Source organism: Heliangelus exortis, chromosome 1, assembly GCF_036169615.1.
Source record: "Heliangelus exortis chromosome 1, bHelExo1.hap1, whole genome shotgun sequence".
NCBI classification, from domain to species: Eukaryota; Metazoa; Chordata; class Aves; order Apodiformes; family Trochilidae; genus Heliangelus; species Heliangelus exortis.
In genome coordinates this window covers 138,380,487-138,399,904 of record NC_092422.1, presented here as the reverse complement: position 1 = coordinate 138,399,904, position 19,418 = coordinate 138,380,487, and the positions used below count along the sequence as shown (strand labels likewise).

The following is a 19,418-nucleotide window of genomic DNA, read 5'->3' as shown; positions in this document are numbered from 1 at the left end:
TTGGATTTCAGTCACTGAATAAATGTTTGGTTTGTTTATGTGTGTATATGTACAAATGTATAGGTGTTTATATGCACATACATACATTTATATATTTATATATGTACTTGAGTTATGAAGGTATCACCTATGACTGGACTTAGCTAAGTATATATAATCTCTATCCTGTAAAAGGGACCTCAGCATTCATATATAAAAGCTTATTTTCTCTAGAAAGCTGCTTTTTCTAAAGATATATTTTTATCACTAAGATAGCTACAATTTTCAAATGGGCAAAATGGCAAGTTCTGTTTATCCCCAGTTGTATATTTAGCACACAAAGCTTTCTTCTGTAGCAGTAGTTCCGTGTCTTTATAACAAGAGGATGAACAGGAGGAGAAACTGAAGAACAGGAAAATCTTGAGACTTGTCAGATGATTAGCCTCCCACAGCTGATCTTGGAAAGGAATTATTTCTCTTCAGGTAATACATAACATTTCAGATGCTGTCCTTGGGTATTTTTATTATAGAAGCAAATTTGAACACATACCGTGCACTGATGCTCCAAAAGTGGAAATGTATGGGAAGTATCCTCTTAGATATTTTGTAGTTAAAGGGTTCTTTTGAAGAACTGGAGCAACAAAAATATTGCTGCTATATGCAGCATAGGTTCATGGAGCTGAAGGGACAGTCTGAGCATTATAGACAGATGAGCTCTGTACCACCAAGGAAGAAATGGGTAAGAGCAAATGGAGAGCAGCTATGGTGTGGTTCTGGTTTGGAGGGGAAACCTACCTTGTGCTGGGGATGAGTAAATCATGCCCAGCAGTATCAGTTTTTGGTCAAGTGGTTATTTTAAACTAGGGATTGCAATATGTTTGGGATATGTTTTGTAGAGTTCTAACTAGGGTTGATTCAAGATTTCAACAGGAGAAACAACAGTTTGAGACAGCTTTTAGCATTGTTTTACACTTGGCTTAATTCAGCACATAGTAAGGATGGCTGTCTTACAGCCTCAACATGGGTGAGCATTACACCAGAAATAATACACTGAATTCTCCAGTCCCCCCACCCCTTTTCATAGAATCATAGTAATAAATTTTCCTCCCAGCTGAGTTCAAAGCAGTAGAGATAATTCAGAAGCAGTCCCTTCCCTACACCTGCCAACAACCTCCAGCTTGTGACCGATCCTCTGGAAGATTGATCTGCCTTCATCATAATGTGCAGTGGCAGAACATTATGGGAAAAACAGCTTAGTTTCTTGTCATATTGTACCAGTGCATAAAAGACTTCACTTTTCAGAGCTGTCAGACATTTTTATGAACTCTACTACATGCAAAGAATTATTTCTTTTCTCTCCCTAAAGGCTATGCAGTTAAATTCCTGTTTTTAATTACTTAAACAATTTCTTATATTTTCTTGGCCAAAAATAAAATCTATGTTTTTAGGGTTTGAACTTGTATTTTATAGAATTTGGAAGGGAACACAGTTCCTCACATTATTCGTTAATTTCTCAGCCAGCAAGGTGACATTTAAACTGGTCTGAAAAAGAAAAGAAAACAAAATGTGTCAGACTCAGTGAAATTATCTTCTTGTTCCACCTTTCCCCTCCATTTGTAGACACTCATCTTCTCTGATTTGCTGAGGCAGCTGTACAGCCTGCAAGTGGAGGCTGTTCTGCAGGATGATACAAGGACAACTGACTTAGAAGCTGTCACCTAAAATTGTGCTGGAAGTTACCATCCCAGTTGCCTGCTCCCAAAATGTAAAAGCTTAGCTTAAATACAGACAGCTTGCTGATGTCTGAGGACTTTTCAACAGTTCTTGTCAGTCAGCACAGGATAAAATATTGGGCAGCCTATATGTTTCTGAGTGTGTCAGTCTTGCTGCCACTGTTAAGGGTTTGTGGTTTCTTCTCAGCTATTTTTCATCTGTCTTAAATATTTTTTCATCACTTATGTAGTAAATTCTGTTCAGAATGTGAGTTCCTTCAGTGCAGCTACTTCTTATTGCCTTAAAATCCAGTTTTCATAGAATCATAGAATTGTCTGGGTTGGAAGGGACCTCAGAGATCATCAAGTCCAACCCTTGATCCACTACTGCTGCAGTTACCAGACCATGGCACTGAGTGCCACATCCAGTCTCTTTTTAAATATCTCCAGGGATGGAGAATCCACCACTTCCCTGGGCAGCCCATTCCAATGTCTGATCACCCTCTTGGTAAAGAAATTCTTTCTAATGTCCAACCTAAACCTCCCCTGGCACAACTTGAGACCGTGCCCTCTTGTCTTGCTGAGAGTTGCCTGGGAAAAGAGACCAACCCCCCCCGGCTACTCCCTCCTTTCAGGGAGTTGTAGAGAGTGATGAGGTCTCCCCTGAGCCTCCTCTTCTCCAGGCTGAACAGCCCCAGCTCCCTCAGTCTCTCCTCATAGGATCTGTGCTGGAGTCCCTTCACCAGCCTGGTTGCCCTCCTTTGGACCTGCTCCAGGACCTCAATCTCCTTCCTGAACTGAGGGGCCCAGAACTGGACACAGGACTCGAGGTGTGGCCTCACCAGCGCTGAGTACAGGGGCAAACACTGAGTACAGTGTTTTGGCAGCACTCTCAACTTATCCTCTATTTATTTCTTTTTAGGCAAAGAATATTTGTGCCAATAGACATCTTCCCCCCACCTGGAACTTGATTTTCAATCTTTATTTCCATCTGTCCAGATGTGAAAGAGCTGTTTGTACCAAAAGAGATAATAAACTCCGATGTAATTAGTAACAAGAAAATGCTGAAATAATTTTTATTGCTATCCCAGTGGTTCTACCAAGAGATGGCCACAAACCATGTGCTTTGTCAGGTCTGCAGTATTGCCAGGTCAAAAAAAAAATTGCTTGCTTATTTAAAAAGAAAGTAAATTTTACATTTTTCAGATGTAGTTTCTCCTGACTGGTGTTTAAACTGGCGGTGCAAATGTTGTGGGACAAATATGTTGAAAATGAGACAAAGAAAAAAGTAAGCCTGTATATTTATGGCAGTACACATTATTTAAACTCTTAGAAGGCAGTGTGTGTATTCATGCAGGCAGAGTTTGGCTACTAACTATATTAAAACATAGAAAATAGTTGATCTTTAAGTGAAAGCACAGGATAAAAATCTACTTTTAATTAAGTCAGGGGCCAGTTCTTACAGGACAGACACGTGATATATGAAGTATAATACATAGGCTGTCCATGTTTCTTTAAAAGGGAAAAATGCAAATGCTGGCAAGTGAATTTACATTGAATTCGGCTAAGCTTAAAAAAATCAAATTATAGATATTATTAAGGTGGAAGCCAGCATGAAATCAAACCAAAGTTTTTTCAGGACAATTTCTACTGATATATGGACACAGATTTATAGGTAGGGGCCCACTGAATGTTTCAAAATCATATAGACAGTTGAGTGATTTAAATCTGGATGGAATCTGTAGAAATAAGGTTCCTGTGCTGCTATTTGATTTTGAAAGCCCTGCCGGATTCTGTATATTGGACTTACTGCTGCGGAAATCTGTCTCTTAGTTACATTTTTGTTGCCTGTTTCCCAGAACATGAGGATCCTCCAGAGATATCAGGGTGGATGTTCTGATGGGCTGAGAACTGGTTGTCCTGAAATGCTTCCCAAGAAAGCATCTCTGTCCTGAAACACAGTGTGTCAGATCTACTGCTTGATGTACTGCTTTCATTTTGCTCCTCCATGGAACACTTCATCTAAGATGCTTTCTCTTTCTTTTTTTTTTTTTTTTTTTTTTCTTCCAGTCCTCATTCCATCCCAGATCGCCTGCGGATCCGAGTGAACAGGATTAATTTACAAGAATATGAGGGGCTACATTATGACAAGGAAAAACTCCGGGAAGCTTGTAAGTTGGAAGAAGCCAGAATGTAGCTGCTTTTGGTAGAACATTTTGAATAATTGTGGTAAAAACATGAAAAACCTGAAACAATAATAGCAAAGAAACTGAAACACAGAGACGTGCATATGTTTCTGGATGAGTCATGTATATTCATCTATTTGTTTATATGCACGTACATATTATCTCTATAGAAATACTCCCTATAAAATGCACATATAGAAAATTCACCTGTTTTCTTAATTATGCCTTCTGCAAGTTGATTTTATTTATTGTAAAGTAAGTGTTTTTCACACGTTTTCTTTATCCATGTGTTTCTGTGGGTTTTGCTGGGTTTCTACTAGGGTATGAAACTATTTGAGATTTTAGCATCAAATTTGAAACTGAGGGGGGAACCATGATTAATTTCATATTGAAATTGTGCTATGACCTTGAACATGGTTCTTGCACAAGTGCATTTATCTTGGGAAGTGAATCTGGTTTCCCTAGTCCCTTATTCTTTAACAGGCTTCAGTCACAGAAAGAATAATCACAGTTTTGTTTCCTCATATAATGGTTTAATTACCACATTCAGGGGTAAATCAAAGGAAGACAGGCGGTTGCTTTGGCAACATTGATAGTGACAATCCATACTTTAAAATAGAGTTCCTTTCCTTGGTGACACATGGAGTCATTAATCAATGAGGGACATGGCAGCTTTTGATAATAGTTTAATAGTCTTGTTCTTACATCTGGCTCATTATTCATATACAATTACAAGCATGACTGTTGTGCAACAAAGCTTCGGCTCCCTCTGTAATACGGAGCTCTGTGGCAATTGCAGGATGACAATCCTTTAATTGCTTTGCTTATCTTACTGTTGGAAGATAGTTAAACTCTTTCACTTCTACCCCTCCAGTTCAATCCCTCCTTATTCTCCCAGTTTACCAGCTCTCCTTCCAACAAAAGAACTGAAATGTTACTGTAGTTCCTAATAGTGTTTTCTAAAGTTTCTGTTAGGGGTTGTTCAGCCTGGAGAAAAGGAGGATCCAAAGCGACCTTATAGCATCCTTCCAATATCTGAAGGGGGCCTACAACCTACAATTTCTGAAGAGGGGAGGGCTTTTTACATGGGTGTGTAGTGAGGGACAAGGGGAAATGGTTTCACACTTAAAGAGGGGATATTTAGGTTAGACATGAGGAAGAAATTCTTTAATTTGGGGGTGGTGAGACACTGGAACAGGTTTCCCAAGGAAGTTGTGGCTGCCCCCTCCCTGGAAGTGTTCACAGCCAGGCTGAATGGGGCCTTGAGCAACCTGGTCTAGTGGGAGGTGTCCCTGCCCATACAGGGAGGTTGGAACTGGATGATCTTTAAGGTCCCTTCCAACCCAAACCATTCTATGATTCTGTGACTTTGGTCATAATTAAAGCAATCAAAGCCTTCATCACTGGACTAAGAAGAATTTTAACAGGATGTGGATTATGGCTTATTGGAGAGGATTTTGCTTCAAGTTTAAATTGAGAGTTAGACCTTAAGTAGACTTTAGGCCGTACTGAACCCATATCTATTCAACCCTGTCAGAAACTGGTTGGTTCATCCTTTGATTTCCCATCAGAGAAGAACTACCCTCATCCATCTGCACTGCAGACGTAAATTTTTTGTGTATTTAGTATATATTAGCTAGTCCTTAATGTTCTGATGCAAAATATGCAACTTTTAATGTTGTTATCACTGCAGTTGTAAATGAGTATTTTTTGGTCATCTGCTAAAAAAACATGACAAGCTTATAAAAAGTGCCAGAGAATGTTCTAGATTAGATTTTAGCTTAAAAGAAGTATTTGATTACTTGCTGGATGTGTGCTTAAAAGGTTTGCATTCAAAAAGTAGATGCTTGCCCATCAAGAGTTAAATGGATTGTTTGCAGGAGTTGCCAGACCGTTTTCAGTAAGACGCTTTTGTTTCTTTTTCAAGCTGCTGCAAGGCCATGTAACTTGATCATGTAACATGGCTGGATTTGTGTATTCTTCCTAGATGTTTTTTATGAAGTTTTTTTTCCTCTCTCTCTTACTTTACTGTCTCATTAATGCTTGTGCATTATGAATTTTATATTAAAATATGAGAAAGCAAATAAAATTCCCATTAATTCAAAATAAGCCAGAGTACATACCTCACTTTAACCTTTGTAGTTATTAGGGAAACCCTGTGTAAGAACATAAAACTTACAGAACACACTGAAGGTCACTATCCTATTTCTCTGGACATACACCAGAGAATATAAAGAAACACTTTCAGAATTGTCCAACCTTTAGTTTTGAAGAGGCTGATCTTGATTTGAGGACTTCTGGGTGATGCAAATTACAACAGAAGGAAATTATTTATAGGAAGAGACATGCTCTCAGAAGGCAAGTTTTTAAAAATATTCTAGCCAGTTCCTTGAGTTCCTGGATGTAAAAAATGGAACATCTCTGTGGTTCACTGAGCCACATTCATTAGGTTGTGGCTCAACCTAATGTCCCAGTTTTTCAGTGATTTACTGCAAGATGCTCACATCTCCTCTGGAAACTGAGACTTAGCCAGTCATCAAGCTGCATGGTTACACTAGAGGCCTGCATAACTGAAGTTTTTATGAGGGAAGAAAGTGGACAATGACATTAATCTTCCTTTAAAGATGACCATATAGCCATTTTAATTGCGTTTCTGACATAGATAATTGGATAAATTTTAAATGGGTTTCTGGTGGCAGGTCTATGGATTGCCATCTGCCTGGCTCTATCATATGCTAAGTACTTATATGAAGTAAGTGTGCTGACTACCTCTTCATCAGGGACTCATTTCATAGAGCATTGTCACTAAAACTTACTTAGCTAAAGGAGGAGGAAGGAGGGAATGTTGAGGGAGAAGAGGTGACTCTTCTTCCTTTACCGAAGAAAGTGATTATGGAGTGAGGGGAGTGAAAGTAAATACATGTGAGTGGCAGCTATATAACTAAACATTTGTCAGTAGGAATTAAAAATTTATATGCAGATAATACTTGTGCACTAGTAAAATACAAAAGCCAGGTTTCTGCTTTGGTGTTTCTACAGGACCTGTTACTGTCAGTGAGGCTACCTTCCTTCAGCATGACTCTAGCTCTCAGGTGCAGATCTCATTAGATACTTGCAAGAGACTCAGTTTACATATCTGTCCAGGCTTTGGCAGAATAACTGCAATTTAATTCCAGAATACTATACTTCCTATCCGTTCCCTCCCATTAGAAACACTATTATATCCCAGAATATTTTGTCAACCAAACTTGACTCTTGCAGCAGTCTGAAAAGGAAAAGAAAGCCAGTTATGCTGTTATCCCTGAAGGAAAAATAACACAAAAGCTACTATGGCTTTATGCCTGTTACATATCTCCATAATAGAGTTTTGAAAGCTCTGATGTTGGTGCAACAATCTGGATGATTTAACTCACAGCAAATACATTTTGCTCCCCTTGTTTGCTTGAAATACTGATATGATTCTATCAGCTACTTCACCAAAAATTGCACTCCCCAGCATATAACAACTTGTCACGCAAACTGTTCCATGAAGATTAATCTTCACACTGCTGGAGGTAGACCATTTGGAAAACCTCCTGAGCAATTAAAGAATGTCATTTTGTCCTCTGAAGGGCACGACCATTCTTAGCCCATTCTTCTTCTGTTTCTTTCTGCTTTTCTTGTCACTGCAGCTGGCATTTAACTAAGACGCCGTTGCTGAATTGTACCTTTCTTCCCCATGTTCCTTCTTTTTGCCTTCATTCATCCTTCTGTCAGCATCTCAGTATTGTCTATGGGATGATTGATGATGGTACAGAGGATGCTTATTGATTGTTCAGTGAGGAGGGGTGAATGCTTCCATGCACTCTTTTAAGAAAGGGATATATGTTGGCATTTTAGTTACATTGTAATTTTCTTTGCTGCAAATGTATTTGTCTTCTCTAACATCTCCCTATAAATTTCCCAGGGACTTGTAACCCTAGTCACCAGCTTTGCCTCCTTCTGCCCAATATCATAGTTGTACATTCCATCACTATGATCAAGACTATCATATTCAACAAATGAGTTGGATTGATGTTTCTAGATGGACAGATTTTTATTCTGCCTCTCTTACCTGCACTCTGCAATTTCTCTGATTTCTTGTTTTTGCAGGAAACCGTGATGCAAAGCAGCATTGTGAAGGAATAATTGAGTTATTTTTAAAATAGTGAAATCTTTCTGTTTATGGCATTTTGTTTTCCCCTTTTCAATGTTAGTTCCATATGTGGTATTAAGAATTTCCTGGCAGTGGAGGTATATGCAGAAATTAATTATATTAAGAAAAAAATCAGCAACAAATCAGCCAACCATAAACTCAATAGTGACCAAGTAGTCTTCAACCCTTAGTCCTTCCTGCCAACACTATTACAAATACGTACTCTGAAGATGGAACTGTGAAATAGCTCACCACCATTTTAGCTCTACAGGTTTGGTTTTTTAATAGAGTACATAAGTTCTTACTGCCATTAATTTATTGTTTTGTATGCTCTAATGATGGAGAGTCAGTCCTAGTTCGCTCAATACTATTAAGATTAAGGAGGAATCATACCTGACTACATGGTGGTAATATAAGAAATCTCAGCCCTGTAACAGCTCTGGGTCTCCCACACTGTCTTTTACACAGAGTCACCTGTTCTATATCTCTTGAATGAAATGGCACACTAGTTTATAAAGCAATTTTTGAAGAAATGTTAGTTCCATATGTGTAACAATTGAACAATCTTTGTGTGTGTGTGTCTGTGGTGTAACATGACATGATATTAACCTCAAATTCTTGTCTCTCTGATTGTATCTAGCCAGATGTCTACATTGTATGAGTTCCTGCCTTTAATTTCTGCGGGTTTTCTGGGGGGGCTTGGGGTTATCCTAGGAGTTCTTATTGTAGGAACACAAAGGTACATGGAATGACAAGCATGGGAGTCATTTAGGATGTGTAGATGTACAAAGATCCTGTAGGTTCCTCATATCAGCAATATACTTAGCACAATTTGGGAATCACTGATCTATGAAATGCATTCTGACACTAAAGTTCAGAGATACAACAGGTGAAGTTGATTTAGATACTATTCCGTATGGTTTTGAGCAACTACCTATGCAAGGAAAGGTCATTGCTGAGGCCTTTGTGTTGAAATCCTGAAAACCCATAATGTACATGGCACAGGGGAGCAGAGGACCTCCTGCTAGGTGATTGCTATGATGAGAGAAACCTGAATTAGCAGATGGAGTCAGGACAGGGAGGATTTGCACTGAAGAAAACCACCTCTTGCTGGAAAGCAACTTTAATGTGGATAGATTTAGGTGAGATGAGTTGTTTAGCTACAAATCTCCTCTTCCGTCCTGTAAAGAAAGCACCAATGGTCATGTATTTGTCAAGAGGTCTCTTGAGGTGCTTGGTGTCCTTTTAGTAGAAGCTCTGTGATAGAAGAAATTACCTACAGACTTGTCTAGGAAATTTCACTTTGTTTGCAAGTCACTGCCTTGCTCTAAGAGCTTTGTTTTCTTAACATGTGTTGTGTAGATAGCTAGTTCATGCATTTCTCTGTCACAGTGATGTAATAAGATCTGAAACTGAAAGGACTGGATGTGTTGCTTAAAGTCACCCAGCAAGATAAAACCCAGAGGGTTAAAAGTCAGCAGTGAGTTAAATATTGGCAACTCTGCTGCCACTGAGTTCCTAGGTTCTCATACTGGTGTATACAGATGTAAACCTCTGATAAATGTTTGTAACTGAAACAGAAATTACAAAAGCAAAGAAGCTGCCTAGAGCATTGCTTGTGTCAAAGGAAATACCTCTTATTGCTTTTTGATGAATGAAACTTTGTGGGTCATGTCCAGACAGCCCAGTGAATTGCACTGCTTGCTTTGGCTGACCTGCTAGAAAGACACAGGAGTAAAACAGAGGAAAAAGTAGAATGTGATCAGATAATAAAGGGAGGAGGGCAATGAATATATATGTGGGTGCTGAAATGCACAACTTCAGTCTTGACTTTTTCTGACTTCAAGCTCTTGATCTTGTAGTCATAGTAACATTTATTTAACATTGTCTGGCATTATCTGGGTTGGTGGGAATGAGTAAGTCCAAACCATTGAAATTTCATCTCATATCCTTGAGTTTTAGAATCATAGAATGGTGTGGGTTGGAAGGGACATTTAAAAATCATCTATTTCTAACTCCCCTTCCAAGGGCAGGCACATCTTCCAATAAACCAGGCTTTTGAAGCTGCTGGCCTTAGACAGTTGCAAGGAGGGGTATGCACATCTTATCTGAGCAATCTGTTCTTGTATATCTAATCTAAATCTACCTTGTCTAGACTACACGTGGGGCATACTTACTTTTCAACATATTCCTCTGCTTTTTGAGCTATTGGGAAAACTGTAACCTGCAGATTTGCCATCTCCTCTAAACTAGAAGCATTGGGCAGTATTCCAAATAGATACAAATACGCATTTACCCTAGAGGAGTAAGGAAACACAAGTTTCATTTCAGACTTTCTTGGAAATGGTACTATAGTATGGTACTATAGTCTTTTTGGTACAGACTTTTACCTGAGATTTTTCTGTGCATATTCTACCTCTCCTGTTTCCTTTCCTATTACTTTTCTGATATGATTCACTCTTGCCTTTTCAGTCCTGGCTGTCCCCTTTGGCTTTCTCATCCCACACACTTCCTTCCTGCCTGTCTCAGTCTGTTTAGATGTCTCATCTTAGATTTCTGTTCCTTTTCTTAGTCCTAAACTTTTACTCATTGTTCAGACAGACCTCTTCTTCCATCTCTTTGACATGATATCCATTCCCTGCCTGTTTTCTTTTAGCTCTTCATAAATTTTCTTCTATAATCTGGTTCCTTTTGTGTAGTGTTTGTGACAAGTTCTCCATTTGACTTGGGCAGCTTCCTCCTTTTTGTGGCAGGATATAGAAGAAGTCACTGAGAGCCTGCAGGCAGTGACCACGTTCATTGTGCTTTAGCTCTTGACATGGGAAGGTTGTAAAGTTGAACCACTACTGCCAAAAAATCTAGCAACAAATGAACCTAAGGAATAGGTTTAGTTTTTGTCGGTACAATAAAGAAAAAGGATCTGAAGAGACACATGGGTTAGTTTGGTGTGGTAAGAAAAGTTTTGTACAGACTTGGTTGTATTAAAACCATACTGAAAAAGCCAAACTTCTTAATATAAATGACTGAATATTTTAGAATTCTCTCCCAAGATCTTACTTGGTCCTTTTCATTTGTAATATCAGTGGAAGCCCCTGAGGAAAATAACATTCTTATAACATACTGAGGATCCTTTATTTGATACATTAAACATTTACGACCTGATGTCTAATCTCCCAAGTTCCCTGAGGTATGACAGACTTGGAATGAGTTTTCCTGGCATTCACACCTACCTTAATGATCTGTCTTGAGGCTGTTGTGTTTGGGATTTGAGTGGGTTAATTATGGTGTTTAGATCACAAATGGAATCCTTTCATAACAATAAATGGGGAAGTTAATTGAATTTTATTTTTCCTTCATGGTATCACATGCAGTATTAGCAGGCTTCTTCCATTTGTGTTTCTCAGTACTATGAAAGAGTTTGCTAGCCTTAGGTATTCAGAATAATGGGTAGTTAATAGGTGAAAGAGTTCTTCTTTGTTTATAAATTCCATAGCTAATTTAATGAGGACTTAAGATATTACTATTAATCTTGCAATCAATTATAGCATCTTTCTAACCAGACTGCTGCAGCTGCACCACCGTCCTCCTTCTGATACTTGATTTTGGTTGGCCATACAGAGAGCAAAAAGTTTTACACAGTACTAGTTCACAATATGATGGAACTGTCTGCCTCTCTCATTTCTTGAGGTTCTTGCATGTTGCTCATCACCATAGAGCCTGTATCCACAGCTCCCTGGCTACATGTAAAGGGCCAGAAGAGAATGTACCTCCGGAGAAAAATACCTGGCATTTGAATGGCTCGTGATCTGAGACTGTCCTTTATTTCTGGCATATTCCTGTATCTGGAAATGTCCATGTGTTCACAGGAGTGAGCAGTGTATGGGAAAGCTGATCTGCAGTGCCTGTGCTCTTAATCTAAGTCTTTGTCCTCCCACCTCTCGTCTGGCATATCTAATAACACCTGGGTTCCCACAGACCTGTTCTGTACTGTCAGCATCCTCATCTTGACATGGTTACACAGAAAAGGTAGAAGTTAATTTATTCTTGAAGTGCTCACAATGACATTGAATGCTGTGCCTCTTAATTCTTTGCCTTATTCATCATAACTCATTTTGCTCCATAGCACAGCTGAATCAGCAACTATCCCATAATTTCAGTCCCATTATCAGTCATTAAAAATTTGCTTTTGCTTTCAAGCAACAGTGACTGTGAAGCACTTTGAAAATCCTGGCTGCATGGTGCATTGTACTTCCAGTGTTTTATGATATAAAGGTAGGCCGGAATCATTTTCCTTGCTGCAAGTCAACTGAGTCTTACAAACAAAACCCACAAAAAACCTAACCAAACTCACAAAACCTTTGGCAAACCTTTTAGCCTATACTGTTATCCAGTAATAACCTAAAATGTTTTTCAAATGACAGTGAACCATTTGGGGCCTACCTTACTCATCTATTCCCTTAGCTGGCCATTAACCCATAAAGCCATAGATGCTTCAAGCTCAGAATTTCCAGGCAGCAAAAGTTGCACTTCTCCTTTCAAGAACAAAATGATCAAGTCCAGAATTCCAGAGCTGCTCTCTGACCCTCAAGAACAGATGAGATATAATTTAATTAAACCTGTCAATCATGATTTTATTCACTTGTGTGGATGAGGCCCATAAATGTTGCCGGTAAACTATCTATTGCCTATTTGTGTTTTCAGACATTTTGGTGGATTTCTTTTAGAATTCCAAATGTTTGTAAGGTCCTTCTCCTGTAGACTGCCAGGGATGGTGATAGTTGTGGATTTCAGTTCTGTGTTTGCTACTTTGTTTCAGCAGGTCAAAACTCTGGTCCCTATTAAGTGCATATACCTCCAGGAAGGAAGGATTCAATAGAAAAGAGACAAAATTGGTGGTGACAGTTTGTGACCCCCTAGTGCAGCTCCTTAGTGCTCTGTAGTTATTGGAGGTGTAGTTGTGCCTGCTGCAATCCATTTTTAATGCTATATTTGAATTTAACAAATGCTTCTTTCAGTAGGGGCTGCAGAGGGATCTGCTGAATTGAAACTAGATAGCCATTAAGTACTCTCTACAGAGCTTAAGGGTCTCCTGTCAGAGCAGGTTAAACAAAAATAAACACTAAGCAAAGAGAATCTGTAACCCAGAGCACTGGAGTGAGTAAAGCAAACCTTGTGATTGACCCTCATTCTGCTTGCTTGTCTTTCAGTTTTTGTTCCATAATGAAAAAATCTGGGAAGTTGCCATGAGCACTGTTCCCTTCTGGCCTTGCTGAAAATGAATTGACATCACTATTGGATGTCAGTGATGCTTCAGCAGAAGTGTGAGCTCTTTCCTTCTTCCCTGGTCCTCCTGCCTATCCCTTCTTTATTTTCTTGTTTCTCCCACCAGCTTTATTTCCCAGTTTCTGGTCTTCCCAGGTCCATAGGTGTTCTGCTGTTCGAATTGCTTTCCAAACACAATGCTGGCAGCATTATTGATGTGTTCCCAGTGCTCTATGCTGGCCTCTGAGGCCTATGACCTGAACTGCTGTAGGTCCTCCCCTACCCTCCTCCCTGAGACCACTGAGTTGCTCTTTGTGCTTCTAGCCTCAGTGGGCTACAAAAATATAACCTACATTCCCCCTTATCTTTTAGTGCTGTCGTTCTCTTACCAGAATGAAGAGCACCTCAGTAGATAAATCTCACTCCCTCTTAATCAATTTATCTTGAACAGTAGGAGGAGATGTAGCACAGTTGTTTTTTCTATTTATCTTAGAACTGTCAGTGATTTTATGCTGCTTCTTGTTATTCGGTTACCAAAAGTGTTTACAAGCTGATATTTTGCTCTCCTTCTGGAATACTTCAGAGGAGGATTTAAGTCTCTTTCCTGCTGCTCCCCTACTTTTTTTGGCAACTGTTTGATTAAAGACCCCTCAGGGAGAATGAATCACTTTGTTTAGTCATTCAGTTTTAGAAATTCAGGTACTCAAGAGTTTTCACTTGTTTTCTTTTTATTTAATGAGATCTTAGTAGGTAGCTCCCTTGGTACCTTCTTTGTGGATTCACATGTATCTCTTTTGTTCTTTTTGTGGGTTTGTTTTGGGGTATTTTTTGGCTGCAAGAGCAGAAAACCTAAATCTCCTCTTATTAAAAATCCTAGCCTCAGCTGAGGGGAATTACTTGCTGTATTTTTACAAGTACTGCTTTTTTTTTTTTTTCCTCTGAAAAAATATGGAGATGTGTCAGTTTTGCGTGCAGATGCGTTTTGACTTGAAAGCAGCCTTACATCAAAATAACACAGTGCTGGAAAGTTTTCTCTGAAATTGGGTTGTAACTTCAGGCTTTGGCTTTCATGACTTTAAATAATTTCTGTAGACTTTTAAGAGTTCTGAAAATGAAATACAACTCTCTTATTTCTATGTCTAAGAGCACCTTCCCAAGTTCTTGTTCTGTGGTATGATCCTTTCTTTGTGGTTAATGATTGACATTGCCATCTGATGATGAACTCAATTTAGTTGAATATGGTTTACCTTTTGCAGTGTGAAAGGCAGTGGAAAAATAGAATCTTTGATTGGGTGAAACTAATGATAAATAATATGTTCTTGCTTTTAAATGAGTTATAAGATTTAGATAGCAGGAAGCTTTTGTGAGGACATTGTGAAGAAAAGCAATCAAGGAGCATATTTGTAAGTCTTTTAAAGTTCAAGAGACTTCAGTTAAAAAGGTTTTGCTTTGGTTTTTATTTTTCAGCAATTCCTCTAGGAATTATAGTTGTGCGAGGAGATTGTGACTTGGAGACCTGTCGTATGTACATTGACCGTCTACAAGAGGTGAGGCTTTTGTGAATTCAGGTGTCAGATATTAATCAATGTTACTCTTAGTTCAGTTATGAGTGCAGAGGTCTAATATTTACAACGATGATATAGTAAGAGTATTGCAGTTTACCTACTTCTGAAAAAAACCCTTTAGAGGTACAGTATGAGAAAAAAAGCAGGAGTAGCACAGAAAACTAGTTTCTAAACAGGAAATGAAAAGGCATACATCTTTTTAAATGATAACAGAATTGGCACAGTTGAGTGTGTTTATTTCTCCTTGAATACCAAGGACTCTCAATATACCTTGCTAAAATGACACCAATTAGTGATTAGAAAGTGTGTTATGGAAGGACAAATATAATGAAATTCAAGTGGGCCTCACTATACAAATGTCATTCTCTAATAGTGTCATGGAGTACTCTGAGACACCAATAAACACTGCAAATCTCACCTAGATGTTTCCAGATACACAGATATGTCTGCTCCTGTGGCTGCTCTAATATTGCTGCTCTAATTGTCTTTAACACCTTGCCTCACAAGAGTTCATTCTACAATACAGTCCAGGAAGGAGAGGCTCCAAATGTCCCATTAGCTGAATATTTTTAACTGTGAATGCATTTAGTGACAAAACTAATGTATTTTCATGAATATACTGTTTCTGATTGTTTTTAGTCTTTTACTGATAGCATTCAACAACATTCACAAGTGTGAGTACATTAAGTAGATTCCTAAAGAGGTGGTTTATCTTTAAGCTATGAACCTCATCCCTCCCACTGAACTCTGGGAGACCCTGACTTTCCTGCAGTTTTGAAACTTTGCATTTGCAGCCTCAACTGAGGCCTTAGTATCTCACTATAAACTCTCAATTTTTTTGCATTTCATCCATGTTACTGTCCGAGGTAACATTAAAATTTATTTTTGTTTTGATACGTGAAACAAAGTCCAACCATAGAAAATGGTCGAGTGCAACCAGATTTTATTTGACAGTTGACACAGGCAAAAATGTAGAAAAGAGGTAGAGAGGAAAAGAAGATCTAAGAAAGGGAGAGAAAAAGTGGTAAGAAATGGTAAGAAAGAAAGAGAGTGAAGAGAGGAGAAATAAAGGGTAAGAAGGTGGGAAAAATGAGAGAGAGAGAGAGAGAGAGTCACCACCAGGGGTCCAGCTGTCCAGCGAGGTTCTTCAGGATGGTGCTGATCCTGGACAGGGTCCAGTGCAGTAATGGTGGTGGGTCAAAAGACGACCCAGTCAGAACATGGACAGCAATATATACCCCTGAGTCCTTTTGTTCCCAGGGGGCAGCTGTCAGTCAGCCAGGGTCATTAGCAGGCAGGCTGCCTGGAGGGGAGCAGAAGGGTGTAGTGCCCTACCCAGTCATCAATTCTTATCTTCTTCCAGAAGCCATTCCTCCTCTCTTCCAGCCATTTAACCAGGTACATCCGTGCCTCCAGGGGTGTCCCAGCATTGAAGGTTGGCCCTCAGGGAAGGGGCTTCTTCCTGATGCCATCCCTGCTCTGCTCCAGCCCCATTAGTGTGCCTGGAGGGATGTCCCAGCATTGAAGGCTGGTGCTCAGAAGAGGAATAGCCTCCACCCGATAGCTCTTATCACACCCCAAGGGATCACCCCTGCTTAGCTCTCGACAGCCAGCTCCTCCACCCAAGCCAGGGCTATTCATTTTAAAATTGCTCTTTTGAGACAGTTGCAAATCAGTGAGGTCAGACTCACACAATCCAGGATTTCCTTTATTAAATGCATTTCTGAACATTCAGACTTGAGGCATGGCTATTATTACCAGACATAAAACCTTAATGTAAAGTGATACATACTTGAGGTGTCTGGTGATAGAAAATTACAATGAAATAAACGTCAGGCTGTGTTCTGCAGATTACAAATGAGATCTCAGACTGCAGTCAAACAACCTTGTATGGCCAGTGTAGGTTGCCAAGAAGTTGTACAGCTCTGGAGGAAGTACAGCTAGAAGTTCTGGTTGAATTGTGGTTGTGGAGGAATGAGTTTCTCTAACCTCTTGCTGGGTTTTTGCTAATTTTTTGTGTGTGCTTGATTTGGCTCAGACCCATTTACCAGGAATGGAGGTGTCAAGGCTTTCTGCATGCTGTCAACTTGTATGTCAACTGGGGAGCTCTGGTGTGTAGGCCAGGCTTTTTAGAAAGCTATGTCATGACCTGAAACTATTTGATAAAATCTCTATTAAAATAAATAAGATTAATGAAGCCTGGTAAATACCAAGGTCATTGTATTATGATCTCCCTGACATGAAGTTGTCTTAAAACAGGAAGAACTGCCAGTGCATTATTCATTCAGAAATATTTGCAAAAAAAGGATTTATGGGTTTTAGGATCTTTTCTTTCATTTTACCTCTGATATTCTAAGTTTTAATAGTTTTCATGGAACAAATATAACTATGGTATGGTAAAGATCCATTATCATAATATCTATATTTTAAAAAACATTTTTTGTACAAATGCATGCAAATCTAAACTCTAAGTGATCTGTCCATGAATATTCTGTGGTGTTTAAGATATTTAAAACTAGTGAGAAATACTTTCAAAATTATTTGCATTTGCCCAACTCCTTCAGAGACTACAACTGCAACAGCTCTTGTCTCTTTAATTTTTTTCATCGTGGACATGTCTTTCTCCTCCTAGGACCTACAGTCAGTACCTTCTACTACACAGAGAGTTCATTACCAGGTAAGATAAGCTTTCCTTTTAGTATCAGAACAAAAAGACACTTAATAATGTGAATGCATTCTTTACATTTAAACCTAGGTTTTGTTTTTATTAGATACCCATGTGTTAGATGAATTCTGATTATAATTTGCCCTCAAATGTTGGATGTTCATTCCACTTTACCTGGGACAATCCTTTTCCTAGCAAACTTTATGGAATAATTTTTAATATTAGCACAGCATGATCATGCAAGTGGTAGTGCAATAGCAGTGCCTTGCATGTTGAAGTAAGAGAACGTGTCCTGTAGGACAAGTGACAAAAGTAAAATTGTTTCTCTGTCTTAGAAACTGAACCACAATGTGTTCTATTGCATAGCTGTAGCACTAAAGTCTATCACTGAGAAAAAAGGTTTGCTACCAGGCCTAACTTCTTAAGAACTTTGCATCACACTCCTCTACGTCTGGTTAAACACAGTCCTCAGGGTGTTTTTTTAATATACTTTGGACACAAATGTATCTTTGGCATGTGACAAACAGGTTCTACTTTTAGGTGGCTGGTGTTCAAAATTGATATTTCTGTGCATTTTAAAACTTTTTAGTACAAATTATTCAATACAGGATTTACCTTTATAGCTAGGAGGATTGTGCAAGAATGCATATTTCTCTCAGTAAAATATCACAATGCTGAAACTAAAAGTAAACTACCTTGGACTACCTCTTCTGGCTCCTGAGCTGATCTCGCAGAAGCACAGGGAGACACAGAGAGAGTGATCAGTTGGTGCAGGGCTTGGGATCACAAGATAATTTTGCACAGTGTTGATAACCTTTTCCTAGATTTAACAATGCAAGTCTTGTGCAACAGGAATGAGTTAACTGAGAAAGTACACAGAGAGGCTGCTGAGGGGAACCCACCACAAGGAAATTATAGATAATTTCTTGGGGCTTAATTGTTATCTGAGTGATGCATAATTCCAGTGGGTCAAGAAAGGCTGTAATGTGCTGAGTGCAAGAAGGCAGTATGAAAAATCACAATTTGGCATGTTTTGTTGGACTTAGTGCCTTCATACCAGTTCATGGTTTGTGTCTGCATTTCCCTGTCCAATTTGTAACCTCATAATTTTAACATTCGTATTAATCATTGCCCTGGAACTGAGTTTTAGAGCAGAGTTAGTGTCTAGTGAATTGGCTAAAAAAACCAGCGTGTATAATTCTCTTTCACTCATTATAAATTAACCTAAATGGCTGCTGGCTGCTCCATGTGTGGGAAACTGCCTGGGGTAAAATGAAGAACTAAATCTGTGTGTATGGGGAAGACCAAAAGGGAATATGAAATGTCAGAATCCAGTCCTGTATTTGACTCTAATCTGCAGTTATATAGATTAATTTCCTAGCCATTTCCTTTAGTGCATATCCGTGTGAAATCCCTCTTATGCTAGCAGTTCCTTTACAATGCTACATTCTGTGTTTTGCCTTTGGTACTTGTTTATCTTGGATTCTTCAGACACTGGTTTATTCTCAGTGGGTTATTTCTACAAACTGTCTCATTAGGTTAATTTGAGGTTTGTTCCATGTTGGTATCCTTGTTGGTATGCTGGTATTAGGAGAAGAGGAAAAAGCAGGAGATAAAGGGCATGAATAAGGTGCTTGAGTTGATGGAACTGTTTTCTTAGCTCACTAATAAGGTGCCATGGGTACTTTTAGATCTCATAAATGCAGTTCTCTTGAGTGATTCCTCTGCAGCTCAAAACACGGGAGTCAGCAGAAACAACATCAGCAAGCCCAGGTGCAAACAACAAAAAATGAATCTAGGGTTGTTTTTCATTCTGTTTTGTTTCTCTTATGAGTTTAATAGCTATAAAATATCATTCTCCTGGGCCTGAGACTT

General features: G+C 39.0%; 1 protein-coding gene across 2 annotated transcripts in view; it reads left to right on the top strand.

The window, feature by feature from the left end:
- The window catches only part of DGKI (diacylglycerol kinase iota), a 219,170-nt gene that overhangs the window by 143,903 nt on the left and 55,849 nt on the right, over nt 1–19,418 (top strand). For both annotated transcript variants that reach the window (XM_071727048.1, XM_071727056.1), the window contains exons 21-23: nt 3,762–3,862; nt 14,781–14,860; nt 17,511–17,555. In XM_071727048.1, the coding sequence (XP_071583149.1) occupies nt 3,762–3,862; nt 14,781–14,860; nt 17,511–17,555 (226 nt within the window). The remainder of the gene's footprint in view (nt 1–3,761; nt 3,863–14,780; nt 14,861–17,510; nt 17,556–19,418) is intronic.